The 17,124-nt window shown below is 41.0% G+C and overlaps 1 protein-coding gene across 1 annotated transcript in view; it reads right to left on the bottom strand.

Annotated features, from left to right (window-relative positions):
* TMEM132C (transmembrane protein 132C) overlaps positions 1 to 17,124 on the bottom strand; it is a 449,453-nt gene that overhangs the window by 159,350 nt on the left and 272,979 nt on the right. The window contains exon 3 of the mRNA XM_027567043.1: positions 11,863 to 12,009. Within this exon, the coding sequence (XP_027422844.1) occupies positions 11,863 to 12,009 (147 nt within the window). The remainder of the gene's footprint in view (positions 1 to 11,862; positions 12,010 to 17,124) is intronic.

Below are 17,124 nucleotides of genomic sequence, written 5' to 3'. Positions count from 1 at the left end.
AGTTTTTCCAGGAAAAACTGGTAAGAGAGAGGGGAACAATTCATACAAGGGAAAGGTATGATTTCAGGAAAAATCCCAGCCTTATTCTGCTCCTGTGGGAGCCCTGGCTATCAGTCACCATTCAGAGTTCTCTGTACCAGGGGAAAGGGAGCTTGGCTTTCATGCTCCACATTCACCCATCATTTGCAAGGTCTGCCCCAGGAAGAAGAAAACTCCCATGGTTTCCCAGAAATCTTCATGAGTATGCAAAAGGGTCCCAGGGGCTCCAGGTACCGATCTGAAGGATGCAGGTGCAGGCTTTTAGATCAAGTGTTACAGATGGAATTGTGTCTCCCAACTGCAACATTCATATGTGGGTACCCTAAACTTCAATGTAACTGCATTTACAGATAGGGTTTTAAAAATGTAATTAACTCATGGTTTTTCTGGGGGAGAGTTTATAGTTGCTTTGGGCATCCCTGGTGGCTCAGCAGTAAAGAATCCACCTATAACGCAGGAGCCACGGGTTTGATCCCTAGATTGGGAAGATCCCCTGGAGGAGGGCACAGCAACCCACTGAAGTATTCTTGTTTGGAGAGCTCCATGGACAGAGGAGCCTGGCAGTCTACTGTCCTTAGGGTCATGAAGAGTCAGACATAGCTGAAGAAATTTAGCATGCATGCACAGAGTTGCTTTACAATGTTGTGTTAGCTTTTGCTGTACAATGAAGTGAATCAATGATATGTACACATATATCATACAGTGGGGAGAAGGCAATGGCAACCCACTCCATTACTCTTGCCTGGAAAATCCCATGGACAGAGGAGCCCGGTAGGCTGCAATCCATGGGGTCATAGGAGTTGGACACAACTGAGCAACTTCACTTTCACGTTTCACTTTCATGCATTGGAGAAGGAAATGGCAACCCACTCCAGTGTTCTTGCCTGGAGAATCCCAGGGACGGGGGAGGCTGGTGGGTAGCCGTCTATGGGGTCACACAGAGTCGGACATGACTGAAGCGACTTAGCAGCAGCAGCAGTAATATGGATGACCCTTAAAGAGATTATGTTAAATGAAATAACCCAGCACACAAGGACAAATATTGTGTGATTCCACCTATATGAGGCATCTAGAATAGTCAAATTCAGAGAGTCAAAGTAGAACAAGGGTTGCCAGGGTTGTGGGGAAGAGGGAGTGGGGAATGATTGTTTAACGGGCATAGAGTTTCCAGTTTGGAAAAATGGAAAAGTTCTAGAGCTGGACAGTGGTAATAATTACACAACAATGTGATGCATCTAATGACACAGAATTCTACTCTTAAAATGGTTAAAGTAGCAAATTTTATGTTATGTATATTTTGCCACAAAAAAAAAAAAAATAGGAGGCAGAAGGGAAAAATTCTGGACACACTTTAGATGTAGAACTTACACTATATCAAATGTTATTGGGAAATCTGAAATAAATCAGCTCCTTGTTTAACAAACCTTGAAAGATACATATAATTAAGGCTACATGGAGTTATAAGGATAGGGTCCCAACCTGACCAGACTAGTGTCCCAACAAGAAGAGGTAGCGACATCTGAGCTCTCTCTCTTTCCAAATGGACACGCAGTGGAGAGACCATGTAAGGACAAGGCAAGAAGGTCAGGAAGAGAGGGCTCGCCAGAAACCAACATTAACAGCACCTTGATCCCGGACTTTTGGCCTCTAGAAGGGTAAAAGGATAAATGTATGCTGTATAAGCCACTCAGTTTGTGGTGTAACAGTTTGTGCTGTAATACCCAGTTTGTTACAGCAAGAGCTGACTAATACACTCACATAGGTGCAGAGAGGCAGTGTAAACGTTTCAAGAGGAACCAGAACAGGGCAGTGACCACCACACGGGGTGACTCACTGGCTGTATTTCCTATTATGATAAGAATATGCATAAATTATGCCCCTGTTCTAATCACCAAGGAAATGACTTTTAACAATTCTTATAGTTTTGTACTTATTGTAATGCATATTGAAACTAACTTAAGTATACAATTTCAAGGTCATTATTACTAAGAATGAAGGGAAACTTTTAAAAACCAGAGCAATAAATAGACAATTTAAAGAAAACTCTTGGGACTTACCTGGTGGTTCAGTGGTTAAGACTCCAAGCTTCCAATGCAGTAGGCCTGGGTTCAATCCCTGGTAAGGGAACTAGATCCCACATGCTGCAATTAAAGATCCTGTGTGCCACAACTAAGACCCGGCACAGCAAAATAAATAAAAGAAAATAAACACTATAAAAGAGAAAACTCTCGTGTAGTGGTCTAAGTGGTACATGATAAAGTACGATTTGGGACAAGTTTTTGGCTATTGCTAAGATTCCGCTGGTGTTGACCATTTTCTAAGCTGATTCTACAGCCTTCCCTGCAATATCCTTTGAATAAATCCCTCTTCTGCTGAAATAAGTCGGGATCACCACTTTAGGAACATTTAAGAACTCTCACTAATACAGGTAGAACCATAAAATTTCCCTTTTAATCAACTAGCTTAAGTCGAATTGAAAGAGTAAAGCAATTGGAAGATTAGGGTAGGAGATAAACAACTGAGAAAATGAGAGGTTAAACTATGGGTCTGTAATTCACATCCTGCCATGAGAGGGCCAAGCTTACCTTTCCAGACTAACCCCTGAAACTCCTTATGGTGTTACTTCCAGCCCAGGACCATCACTCACCCTCACACATCTAAACATTTGCCATCTTCCTCCTCTGCCTGGAATGCCATCATGCTTTATCTCTGCATATTCAATTCTTTCCTTCTGCCCTGGGAGAGTTCACAGACAAGTCCTCTCCAATTTGCAGAGTATTTGAGGTGAGACAGGCAGTGTGAAATGACTCCCAGTCATCCCCATCTCCTGGTACTCATCCACTCTCTCCTTGGTCATTACCTCCCCTTGAATGGAGCCCAGATCGCTAATGAAATAAGACACAACCAATATGTCACTTGCAAGATTAGGTTATAAAATACTATGACTTCCCTTTGCTGGCATTTTCTTTCTCCCTGCGTCATTCCATGTGCTTGCCCTGATGGAGAGGGATGCCCAGTAAGGAACAAGACACTGATGTCCTCTGTCCAGCAATCCTTGAACCTGAATCCTCCCAACAGCCACATGAACTAGGGAGTGGATTCCTGAGCCTTCAGATGAGACCAGCCAAGCCTGACCGACACTGTGATTATAGCCTAGTGAGATATCCTCACAGTTTCCCAGGTGGTAAAGTGGTAAGATTCCTCCTGTCAATGTAAGGGCCATGGGTTAATCCCTGGTCTGGGAAGATTCCACGTGCTGTAGGACAGCTAAGCCTGTGTGCCACAACTACTGAGCCTGTGTTCTAGATCTTTGTCCTCCACAAGAGAAGCCACCACAGTGAAAAGCCTGGACACTGCAACTAGAGAGTAGCCTCCACTTGCTGCAACTAAAGAAAGCCTGAGTGCAGCAAAGAAGACCCAGCATGGCCATAAATAAATGAAAATAAACCTTTTTTTAAAAAGGGCTATTTAAGCCTGGAGACAAGGATTGAGAAGATGCAAGAAAGGTTTAACAAGGACCTAGAAGAAATAAAAAAGAGTCAATATATAATGAATAATGCAATAAATGAAATTAAAAACACTCTGGAGGCAACAAATAGTAGAATAACAGAGGCAGAAGATAGGATTAGTGAATTAGAAGATAGAATGGTAGAAATAAATGTATCAGAGAGGATAAAAGAAAAATGAATTAAAAGAAATGAGGACAATCTCAGAGACCTCCAGGACAATATTAACTGCTACAACATTCGAATAATAGGGGTTCCAGAAGAAGAAGACAAAAAGAAAGACCATGAGAAAATACTTGAGGAGATATAGTTGAAAACTTCCCTAAAATGGGGAAGGAAATAATCACCCAAGTCCAAGAAACCCAGAGAGTCCCAAACAGGATAAACCCAAGGCGAAACACCCCAAGGCACATATTAATCAAATTAACAAAGATCAAACACAAAGAACAAATATTAAAAGCAGCAAGGGAAAAACAACAAATAACACACAAGGGAATTCCCATAAGGATAACAGCTGATCTTTCAATAGAAACTCTTCAAGCCAGGAGGGAATGGCAAGACATACTTAAAATGATGAAAGAAAATAACCTACAGCCCAGATTATTGTACCCAGCAAGGATCTCATTCAAGTATGAAGGAGAAATCAAAAGCTTTTCAGACAAGCAAAAGCTGAGAGAATTCTGCACCACCAAACCAGCTCTCCAACAAATACTAAAGGATATTCTCTAGACAGGAAACACAAAAACAGTGTATAAATTCGAACCCAAAACAATAAAGTAAATGGCAACGGGATCATACTTATCAGCAATTACCTTAAACGTAAATGGGTTGAATGCCCCAACCAAAAGACAAAGACTGGCTGAATGGATACAGAAATAAGACCCCTACATATGTTGTCTACAAGAGACCCACCTCAAAACAGGGGACACATACAGACTGAAAGTGAAGGGCTGGAAAAAGATTTTCCATGCAAATAGTGACCAAAAGAAAGCAGGAGTAGCAATACTCATATCAGATAAAATAGACTTTAAAACAAAGGCTGTGAAAAGAGACAAAGATGGTCACTACATAATGATCAAAGGATCAATCCAAGAAGAAGATATAACAATTATAAATATATATGCACCCAACACGGGAGCACCGCAATATGTAAGACAAATGCTAACAAGTATGAAAGGAGAAATTAACAATAACACAATAATAGTGGGAGACTTTAATACCCCACTCACACCTATGGATAGATCAACTAAACAGAAAATTAACAAGGAAACACAAACTTTAAACGATACAATAGACCAGTTAGACCTAATTGATATCTATAGGACATTTCATCCCAAAACAATGAATTTCACCTTTTTCTCAAGCGCACATGGAACCTTCTCCAGGATAGATCACATCCTGGGCCATAAAGCTAGCCTTGGTAAATTCAAAAAAATAGAAATCATTCCAAGCATCTTTTCTGACCACAATGCAGTAAGATTAGATCTCAATTACAGGAGAAAAACTATTAAAAATTCCAACATATGGAGGATGAACAACACGCTGCTGAATAACCAACAAATCACAGATGAAATCAACAAAGAAATCAAAATTTGCATAGAAACGAATGAAAATGAAAACACAACAACCCAAAACCTGTGGGACACAGTAAAAGCAGTCCTAAGGGCAAAGTTCATAAAAATACAGGCACACCTCAAGAAACAAGAAAAAAGTCAAATAAATAACCTAACTCTACACCTAAAGCAACTAGAAAAGGAAGAAATTAAGAACCCCAGGGTTAGTAGAAGGAAAGAAATCTTAAAACTTAGAGCAGAAATAAATGCAAAAGAAACAAAAGAGACCATAGCAAAAATCAACAAAACCAAAAGCTGGTTCTTTGAAAGGATAAATAAAATTGACAAACCATTAGCCAGACTCATCAAGAAACAAAGGGAGAAAAATCAAATCAATAAAATTAGAAATGAAAATGGAGAGATCACAACAGACAACACAGAAATACAAAGGATCATAAGAGACTACTATCAACAATTATATGCCAATAAAATGGACAACGTGGAAGAAATGGACAAATTCTTAGAAAAGTACAACTTTCCAAAACTGGACCAGGAAGAAATAGAAAATTTTAACAGACCCATCACAAGCACGGAAATTGAAACTGTAATCAACAATCTTCCAGCAAACAAAAGCCCCGGTCCAGACGGCTTCACAGCTGAATTCTACCAAAAATTTAGAGAAGAGCTAACACCTATCCTGCTCAAACTCTTCCAGAAAATTGCAGAGGAAGGTAAACTTCCAAACTCATTCTATGAGGCCACCATCACCCTAATACCAAAACCTGACAAAGATGCCACAAAAAAAGAAAACTACAGGCCAATATCACTGATGAACATAGATGCAAAAATCCTTAACAAAATTCTAGCAATCAGAATCCAAAAACACATTAAAAAGATCATACACCATGACCAAGTGGGCTTTATCCCAGGGATGCAAGGATTCTTCAATATCCGCAAATCAATCAATGTAATACACCACATTAACAAATTGAAAAATAAAAACCATATGATTATCTCAATAGATGCAGAGAAAGCCTTTGACAAAATTCAACACCCATTTATGATAAAAACTCTCCAGAAAGCAGGAATAGAAGGAACATACCTCAACATAATAAAAGCTATATATGACAAACCCACAGCAAACATTATCCTCAGTGGTGAAAAATTGAAAGCATTTCCTCCAAAGTCAGGAACAAGACAAGGGTGCCCACTTTCACCATTACTATTCAATATAGTTTTGGAAGTTTTGGCCACAGCAATCAGAGCAGAAAAAGAAATAAAAGGAATCCAAATTGGAAAAGAAGAAGTAAAACTCTCACTATTTGCAGATGACATGACCCTCTACACAGAAAACCCTAAAGACTCCACCAGAAAATTACTAGAACTAATCAATGACTATAGTAAAGTTGCAGGATGTAAAATCAACACACAGAAATCCCTTGCATTCCTATACACTAATAATGAGAAAACAGAAAGAAAAATTAAGGAAACAATTCCATTCACCATTGCAACGGATAGAATAAAATACTTAGGAGTATATCTACCTAAAGAAACCAAAGACCTATATATAGAAAACTATAAAACACTGGTGAAAGAAATCAAAGAGGACACTAGTAGATGGAGAAATATACCATGTTCATGGATTGGAAGAATCAATATAGTGAAAATGAGTATAATACCCAAAGCAATTTATAGATTCAATGCAATCCCTATCAAGCTACCAACAGTATTCTTCACAGAGCTAGAACAAGTAATTTCACAATTTGTATGGAAATACAAAAAACCTTGAATAGCCAAAGCGATCTTGAGAAAGAAGAATGGAACTGGAGGAATCAACCTACCTGACTTCAGGCTCTACTACAAAGCCACAGTTATCAAGACAGTATGGTACTGGCACAAAGACAGAAATATAGATCAATGGAACAAAATAGAAAGCCCAGAGATAAATCCACACACATATGGACACCTTATCTTTGACAAAGGAGGCAAGAATATACAATGGATTAAAGACAATCTCTTTAACAAGTGGTGCTGGGAAATCTGGTCAACCACTTGTAAAAGAATGCAACTAGAACACTTTCTAACACCATACACAAAAATAAACTCAAAATGGATTAAAGATCTAAACGTAAGACCAGAAACTATAAAACTCCTAGAGGAGAACATAGGCAAAACACTCTCTGACATACATCACAGCAGGATCCTCTATGACCCACCTCCCAGAATATTGGAAATAAAAGCAAAAATAAACAAATGGGACCTAATTAACCTTAAAAGCTTCTGCACATCAAAGGAAACTATTAGCAAGGTGAAAAGACAGCATTCAGAATGAGAGAAAATAATAGCAAATGAAGCAACTGACAAACAACTAATCTCAAAAATATACAAGCAACTCCTACAGCTCAACTCCAGAAAAATAAATGACCCAATCAAAAAATGGGCCAAAGAACTAAATAGACATTTCTCCAAAGAAGACATACAGGTGGCTAACAAACACATGAAAAGATGCTCAATATCACTCATTATCAGAGAAATGCAAATCAAAACCACGATGAGGTACCATTTCACACCAGTCAGAATGGCTGCGATCCAAAAGTCTACAAATAATAAATGCTGGAGAGGGTGTGGAGAAAAGGGAACCCTCTTCCACTGTTGGTGGGAATGCAAACTAGTACAGCCACTATGGAGAACAGTGTGGAGATTCCTTAAAAAACTGGAAATAGAACTGCCTTATGATCCAGCAATCCCACTGCTGGGCATACACACTGAGGAAACCAGAAGGGAAAGAGACACGTGTACCCCAATGTTCATCGCAGCACTGTTTATAATAGCCAGGACATGGAAGCAACCTAGATGTCCATCAGCAGATGAATGGATAAGAAAGCTATGGTACATATACACAATGGAGTATTACTCAGCCATTAAAAAGAAAACATTTGAATCAGTTCTAATGAGGTGGATGAAACTGGAGCCTATTATACAGAGTGAAGTAAGCCAGAAGGAAAAACACCAATACAGTATACTAACACATATATATGGAATTTAGAAAGATGATAACAATAACCCTGTGTACGAGACAGCAAAAGAGACACTGTTGTATAGAACAGTCTTATGGACTCTATGGGAGAGGGAGAGGGTGGGAAGATTTGGGAGAATGGCATTGAAACATGTAAAATATCATGTATGAAATGAGATGCCAGTCCAGGTTCGATGCACAATACTGGATGCTTGGGGCTAGAGCACTGGGACGACCCAGAGGGATGGTATGGGGAGGGAGGAGGGAGGAGGGTTCAGGATGGGGAACACATGTATACCTGTGGCGGATTCATTTTGATATTTGGCAAAACTAATACAATTATGTAAAGTTTAAAAATAAAATAAAATTTAAATAAATAAATAAAAAGGGCTATTTACATACATAAATCCACTGCCTGCTAATGAACACATTCCCTTTAATCTGCATAATCAACACTAATCTTGTGGGGTTAATTAGATTTTATGTGCATTTGATTCAGGAGATTTAATTCAATTTCTGTTCTTCTGCTTAGAGCAAGGGACCCGTGCACACATCTCCTTCTGACCATGTTTTCACAAGTTGAGACATTTGGACACTCAACCCTCACCCCCAGATGTACTAAGAATCTTTCTTGGGAGCATGATGGTGAAGGCTGGTGTTTGATCTAGTAAGCTGTTCAGGACACCAGATGTGTTTTTTGGCTGCACAATGAAGGCAGGATGGAGTAAGAAGTTTTACAAGTAAAAGAACTGGGTGTTTCTCAATGAAGTGGAGCATTTGCAGAGTTTTTCTTGGCAGCCTTGGCGTATTCACTGAAGAAAATATGTCCAATAATGGAACTGGATATTTCTTCCTATAGTGCTAATCCCTTCAAGAAAAGATGCTGACAGACTGCATCACTAAAAAATGATCAAACTTTTTGAGTCTAAGAAGCCACCTTAAGCAAAACAAAAGTGGACAAGTTGTCTCCTGCCTGTGGAAGGTAGTTTGCATGCATGCATGCTAAGTCGCTTCAGTTGTGTCTGACTCTGTGTGACCCCATGGACAGTAGCTTTACCAGGCTCCCCTGTCCACGGAATTCTCTAGGCAAGAGTGCTGGAGTGGGTTGCCATTGCCTTCTCCAGAAAGGTAGTTTAGTGCTGCATTATCTATAAGAATCCAACTTGGAAACAAGTTAAATATCCTCAAATATGGATATAGTGATTAATGTAGAGTTAAATCTATGTGCTGCTGCTGCTAAGTCGCTTCAGTCATGTCTGACTCTGTGCGACCCCATAGATGGCAGCCCACCAGGCTCCTCCATCCATGGGATTTTCCAGGCAAGAGTACTGGAGTGGGTTACCATTGCCTTCTTTGAAATCTATGTGATGGAATCTTAAAAGTTTTTTGAGGAAATAATGTCAAAGGAAGATGTTATCAATATAAGTGAAATTTAGGGACTTGCAGGGGGCAGGGGTTTGATCCCTGGTTGGGGACAAAGATCCCACATGTTGCATGGCATGGGCAATATATATATATATATATAGTTAATCCCGTCAAGAAAACACACTGACAGACTGTATCAAGAGCCCTAAAACACAATCAAACTTTTTGATTCTAAGAAGCCACCTTAAGCAAAAGAGAAATGGACAAGTCGAAGAAGCCACCTTAAGCAAAAAAGAAATGGCCAAGTCGACTATATATTTATATATAAATATATACATATTGGCCATGGTGGCACTGATGGTAAAGAATTCACCTGCTGATGCAGGAGATGCAAGAGATGCAAGTTTGATTTCTGGGTCAGGAAGATCCCCTGAAGAAGGGCATGGCAACTCATTCTGGTATTTTTGCCTGGAGAATCCCATGGACAGAGGTGGGCTACAGTCCACAGGGCTGCAGAGTCAGACACTACTGAGTGACTGAGCACACACAATGTGTGTGTGTGTGTGTGTGTGTGTGTGTGTATGAAATGTTTAAGATATTAAGCAACAGGATATATACTATGATACCAGATTTGTTAAAAAAAATAAATCTACTACATATTTATTATACACAAATGTTATCTATGTATAATATGTGGGAAGAAAATGAACCAACATATTAGCAGTGGATTATCCTTAGGTAGAAGTGATGCGTGTGTGCATATTAAGTCACTTCAGTTGTGTCTGACTCTACACGACCCTATGGACTGTAGACCGCCAGGCTCCTCTGTCTGTAGAATACTCCAGGTAAGAATACTGAAGTGGGTTGCCATGCCTCCCCCAGGGGATCTTCCCGATCAAGACATGGGATCGAACCCATGTCTCTTACGTCTCCTGCATTAGCAGTTCGGTTCATCACCATTAGCATCACCTGGGAAGTCCCTAGGTAGAAGAGATACTGATACATCATTTTAGTTTCTTTCTTGTCTAACTATTTTCACAAATATTCTCAGATGAGTAAGTGTTGATTTTATACAGGGAAAGCAATTATGTTAAATAATAATCCAGGATGTCTATCTAGAAGCTCACAGAGCATCCTTTATGCATTGTTGCCACTGAGAGTCACCTTTCATTTTGATATTCCTCTTCACTGAAGACTAAGTCTAATCCTTTATGATCCTGACACCAGTTCTGATGTGTGTCTTTTTTTCCACCACCACCACACAATTCTCTGACCAGCTGGCTGTCCTACAATTCAACTCAATTCTGACACTCTCTACTGACAGTGTCTGATCCCAAAGGTTGAGGGCTCAGTTCCATGAGACCACTCCCACCTTCAGATGCCAACTGCAAGCCCAGCTTGTTACCTATGCTTCTGACCGATCTATTATAGATCGAAGGATCCCATGACCCCCTCCTTGGGTTCCTTTAATTAGCTAGAGTGGCTCACAGAACTCAGAGAAACACTTCGCTTACTAAAATACTGGTTATTATGAAAGGCTATAACTCAGGAATAGCCAGATGAAAGACACGCACAGAGCGAGGTATGGGCAAGTTCCCAGGCCCTCTCCAGGTGCTACTGTCCCTGGGTCTCCACCTGATCACCACCCCGGAAGCTCTCCAAACTCAGTCTTTTGTTTTGTTTTTAAAGAGGCTTCATTCCATGAGCACCATTGATTAACTCATATTGGCCACTGGCTACTGAACTCAGTCTTCAGTTCCCCTCTCCACCCAGGAGGCCAGGAGGTGGGGCTGAATACTCCAGGCTTCTAATCACAGCCTTGGTTCCCCTGGCAACCAGCCTGCATCTTAAGGTGAACTAGGAGGCTTTCCAAAAGTCACCTTATTGACATAAACAAGAGTCACTTTGATGTTCTCATCCTTGTAAAGTCCAAGGGTTTTCAGAGCTCTGTGCCAGGAACAGGCACAAAGACCAAATATGTATTTCTTAGTATAAATCACAGAATCACACACTTTGCACAAAGGGCGAACACGTTGTAAGAAAGCAGCCTCTGATAAGCAAGGGCAACCGGAGATGCCACAGCCTCCAGGACATGAGTGTATATGAGGAGAATGAATGAGCCTGAACAAAGCAGACTAGACCTTGCAAGCTAATCTCTGTTTCAAAACCCGAAGAGGAGAGACCCTGGGAATCAGGGCCCTGTCCTTCCTACCGGAGATGCCAAAAGGTCCTGCTGGTGATGTTAAGTGTCTCCAGATTGTCGAACCAAGGTGTGACAGCTCGACTAAGCAGTGGTTAACGTGAGTCTAAGGCAGGGCTCTTAGGTGGAGAACGGGTCTTGGAAGCCTGGGTCACCAATCGAGAGGGAGCCCCTCCCTCTTACCTGTTGCGCGCGCCTGGCGCCAGTCGCTGGCACACCACAGCGGTGGTGGCGTGTTTGCCTCCGTTCCCCATCTCCTGCTTGACGTCCCACTGCCGAGGCTCACTGGTCCGCGTGCTCAGGATGTTCACCCCCTTCTTCACCTTGGCTCTGCGGAGATGAAGAGGGCAAGAGAGAGAGAACCGAGAGATTAATGACTCGGCCTTTCCAAATGCGCCCATGCTCCACTCAGCTGAGCGCCCTGCCTTTTCATTTTTCTTCTTTTATTTCATATCCAGTGGCACCCACAGACAAGGGGTCCTAGAGGGGTAGGATGAGGATTGGTGATTGGAGTGGGCGGGGATCTTCCCACAGACCCAGGAATCGTGGAATTTGCTGTTCAGATCTGATGAGGGAAGAGGGCCCCCCGACAGACCCCCAAACCAAGGAGTAGCACAGCCAAGGGGTCAGGAGAAAAGCACATCTGCACAGGCTAGTCATTGTCAATCAGGGGTGGCTATGTCCTGCAGGGACCACGTGCTGATGTCTGGAGACATCTTTGGTTGTCTCAACTATGGGGGTAGGGCTGGCATCTAGGGAGCAGCTAAAAGAGCCTCCCAAGGCACAGAACAGTGTCCCCCAACACGAGTTAACAAGTTCCAAGTGCCCAATGTGCCCAGGTTCAGAACCCCTGGTGGAGGTGCACACGCTGCTTTCTCCACTTTGTAGCTATGTGACTTTGGATAAATAATAAACTCTTTGTGTCTTACTTTCTTCCTCTGTAAATGGATATATTAATAGTAACCTATGCTATAAAGCTGTTGTGATGATGAAATGTATTATTAATAACATATATAAAGAAATCAGAACAGTGCCAGGTATACAACAAGCACTTAATAAATGTTATTGTTGTATTGCTCCAGGGAGGTCCCTGACCTGCTTCATGTGACCTGCCAGGTCTCCTCTGGAAATAAGCTCGGCTGAATACACTATCCATGGACTTTTTAAAAAGACAAAGTGCTTCTCTTAGAATTGTTGTTTTGGCCACATCTCTTAGCCTTTCTGAACCTCAGTCTTCCCATCAATAAACTGGTGAGAAAAGCAGCAGATTGAACACAAATACCTACTTTTCCTTTCTTCCCAAATTCCATTTAAAGGGAAGTTGAGGGGACTATTTTTATTTTTATTTTATTTAAAAAAATTTTTTATTTTATCTTGTTCATTTTTGGTGGCACCGAGTCTTCATTGCTGCATGTGGGCTTTCTCTGGTTGCCGTGAGGGGGCGACTCTCTAGTTGTGTGTGGGCTACTCATGGCAGTGGCTTCTCTTGTGGAGCATGGGCTTCAGGACATGTGAGTTTCAGTAGCTGGCACACAGGCTTGACTGCCCCCTGGCCTGTGTGATTTTTCTGGACCAAGGACCGAACTCATGTCCCCTGCACTGGCAGACAGAGTCTTACCCACTGGACCACTAGGGCAGTACGAGGGGACTATTTTTAAAGACCCAGGAAGATAAGGAGGAGAGACGAAGCAAATGTAAATGACTTGGAGACCTGAACGCTGATGTCCAACGGGGTGAAATCATCAGCTGAACTTCCAAACTAAGTTGTAAGCTGTCGGCGAGAATAGCTAAGGACAGATAGAGTTTAGACCATGAAACCTCCCCGTCTCAGTGGGACCACTAAAAGTGGGAGTCTATGAGGGCTAAAATATGGAGGATTAGCGAAAAGTGTGTTTACGAAGAAGCCAGATATAAATGCCCTTCTGTTTCCCTCTAACAGGGTGGCTGCCAGACTCCCCATCAGGCCTGAGGGACCATGAAGACCCGAGACTCGGGTTACCATGCCGCAAAACATGTGTGGAGTCACGTGACACAGTGCACACCAAACTCAGAGATTCCTGGGACTTTGTCCCCAAAGCTGGACTTTCACCCTCTGGGAGAAATACCATATTCTAGATCATCAGGTACTGGTCCTGCAGCCTCTCCAACCAGCCAGCCAGGTTGCTGTTCAGTAAAGCTTGTAGTCAGCAAGCCCCACTCATGGACTCAGAGCTTCTAATGGATTTTTAGGCCCTCATTTTTTCTTTACATGAGCAAATAAGAATCAAGAAGCTTAGGACTCTGAGAAAAGTTTCTACATGACACAGGGAACAAAGTGAAAAAAAAAAAAAAAGAAAGCAAAAGAAATCTGTAGAAAATATAGCCTATGCAGGAAAGACCAAAATTAGCAAAATACACAATCGTTCACATTCACAGAGCCATCAGAGAAGATACTGCAGTCCTGAAACAAAAACAGACTGCTATCTAGTAAACCCAAAAGGGGAAAGAAATGAGCCCTTGGAAATTAAAAAATAGTACAGCAGAATTGGAGAAGGAAATGGCAACCCACTCCAATATTCTTGCCTGGAGAATCCCATGGGCAGAGGGGCCTGGTGGGCTACAGTCTGTGAGGCTGCACAGAGTCAAACACGACTGAGTGACTAACACACACAGAAATGGAAAGTCAGTGGAACGGTTGATGGATAGAGTTGAAGACATATGTTTTAGGAAGTAGGAAAAAAAAAAAGAAATGGAAGAGAATTACTTTGAGGTTCAACATCTGAGCAATATAAAAACACACAAAAGGGAGAGCAGGAATCACCAACGCAGTAATTGAAAGAAATTTACCCAAATGAAAGGATAGTGGTGTCCAAATAGGAAGGTCTAACTGGGTGATGAACCCAAGACAGAGGACTGATACAGCTCAGGACACTGAACACAGATAGGTGAATTCTGCAGTCCTCCAGACCGAGAAAGGATCAGGCATCAGAATGGATACAAGATTCACCACAGTCACTCTGGGAACTAGAAGGTGATCAAAAATACCTTCAGGACTTCCCTGGTGGTCCAGTGGTTAAGAATCCACCTGCCAATGCAGGGGACATGGCTTCCATCCCTGGTCTGGGAAGATCCCACATGCTGCACGTCAACCAAGCCTGTGTGCCACAGCTACTGAAGCCCATCCTTCCTAGAACACATTCTCTGCAATAAGGGAAGCCGCCACAATGAGTAGCCCCCTACTTGCCACAGTTAGAGAAAGAAAAATTTTAAAAATCTTCAAAAATCAAAGTGGAAATGATTTCCAACCTACCATTTGATATCCAGCCTACTGATGAAGAAAACATTTCGGATATGCAAGTTCTCCAAAAATTGACTTCCTACACCCTTGCTCAGAAAACTACTTGAGGATGTGCTCCATCAAACAAGGGGGTAAATATAGAAAGAAATTGTGAGACCCAGGAAGTGAAGATAAAAAAAACATGACAGATGCACAGTAGGTTCATGGTGAACAGAGGTCCTGGATAATAGCTGAGCACCAGCGTGGACAAGAGTCTGTCTATGAGGTCTCCAGGAAACTGCAAATTTCCTTGTAAAGTCGATGTGAAAATATTTGAATGGAGATATAATGGAGATTGGGGACTAAATAAGAGCAAAGAGTTGGAGACTAAATAAGAACCAAACACAGAAAATGAAGAAAAATAATAAAACCAAATTAGTTTTTAATTTTGGGACTACACCATTATTATGCAGAAGAGTCATCATTATTTAATACTTGGTTTTACTGTGATTAGTACACGTACTTATAATATTTTAAACAGATTATTAATCTAGATAATCTAAATAAAAAGTATTAATGGTGAGATGGAGACACAGAAAAGATGGGGAGAAAAGATAGATTCTTATTCTTCATAGTGAAATATTTTATAGCTATTGCCTAAAGCTAAACAAATGAATGAGGGAGGGATGGTTTGGGAGATTGGGATTAGCAGATGCAAACTAGTGTATATAAGATAAATAAAAAAAACAAGGTCTTACTGCAGAGCACAGGGAATTCTATACAACATCTTACGATAAACCATAATGAAAAAGAATATGAAAAAGATTGTATATATATGTAAAACTAAATCCCTTTGTTGTGCAGCAGAAAGTAACACAACACTTTAATGAAATAAATTTTTAAAAATGAAGAATGATCAACCTTATGTTGCTTAGTGATGCCATAAATGCCAAACAAGTAGGAATTTTGCTTCTGTATGTGGAGAAAGGCTGTAGAAGGGAACAACATACTGCACTATTTTTTTGCAAAATAATTTGTAATTTTGAAATAGGTTGATAGTTTGAGATTAACAGGAAGTAAAGAATTCTTATACACCTTCCCCCAGCTTCCCCCTGTAATGTTCTCATACGTGGTCATAGTACATTTTCAAAACCAGGACACTGACGCTGCTACCATGCTATGAACTGACGTTCACACCCTGTTTACATGTCACTGGTATTCATGTGCACTTTTATAAAAATATTTTACTGAAGTATAGTTGGTTTACAGTGTGGTGTTAATATCTGCTGTATAGCAAAGTGATTCCATTATGTACTATATATATATATATATATATATATATATATATAAATATAGATATATAAATATGCATATATCCTTTTTCACATTCTTTTCCATGATGGTTTATCACTGGATACTGAATAGAGTTCCCTGTGCCATACAGTAGGACCTTGTTGCTTACTGTTCTGTGTCAGATAGTTTGCATCTGCTAATCCTAAACTCCCAATGTATCCCTCTGCTATTCCCATCCCCCTTGGCAACCACAAACCTGTTCTCTACATCTGTCACCTGCATTTTGGGGGGGGAGTGGTGTAGTTCTATAAAAATCATATCACATGTGTAGATTAAAGGAATCATCACGACACCAGAACACAGAAGAATTCCACCACCATAAAGACACTCCCTAATGTTACTCCTTAATAGTCATGCCCGCCCACCACTTAGCCCCCACAGACTCTGATCTGTTCTCTATTCCTGTAATTTTGCCACTTTGAGAATGCTAGATACAGTTTTTACCAACAAACTCTGCAGAATTATTTGATTTCTTAAACTACATGCAAAGTTATCTTATGAAAGGAATAGTTTAAAAAATTATACATGCACACAGCCCTGTCCTGCTAACCTTACAAGTTGGAGGAGATAAATTGCTGTGAATAATTAACAGGCAAGATTTACTGAGCATGGACCCACCCGTCAGAACAAGACAAAGTTTCCCCCTCAGTCAGTCTCTCCCATCAGGAAGCTTCCATAAGCCTTTTATCCTTCTTCATCAGAGGGCAGACAGATTGAAAACCACAATCACAGAAAGCTAACCTGATCACATGGTCCACAGCCTTGTCTAACTCAATGACACTATGAGCCATGCTGTATAGGTCCACCCAAGATGGACGGGTCATGGTGGAGAGTTC

The sequence above is a fragment of the Bos indicus x Bos taurus genome, chromosome 17 (genome assembly GCF_003369695.1).
Source record: "Bos indicus x Bos taurus breed Angus x Brahman F1 hybrid chromosome 17, Bos_hybrid_MaternalHap_v2.0, whole genome shotgun sequence".
Taxonomy (NCBI): Eukaryota; Metazoa; Chordata; class Mammalia; order Artiodactyla; family Bovidae; genus Bos; species Bos indicus x Bos taurus.
Note: the sequence above shows the minus strand (reverse complement) of the source record. Positions and strands in the feature narration are given on the sequence as shown.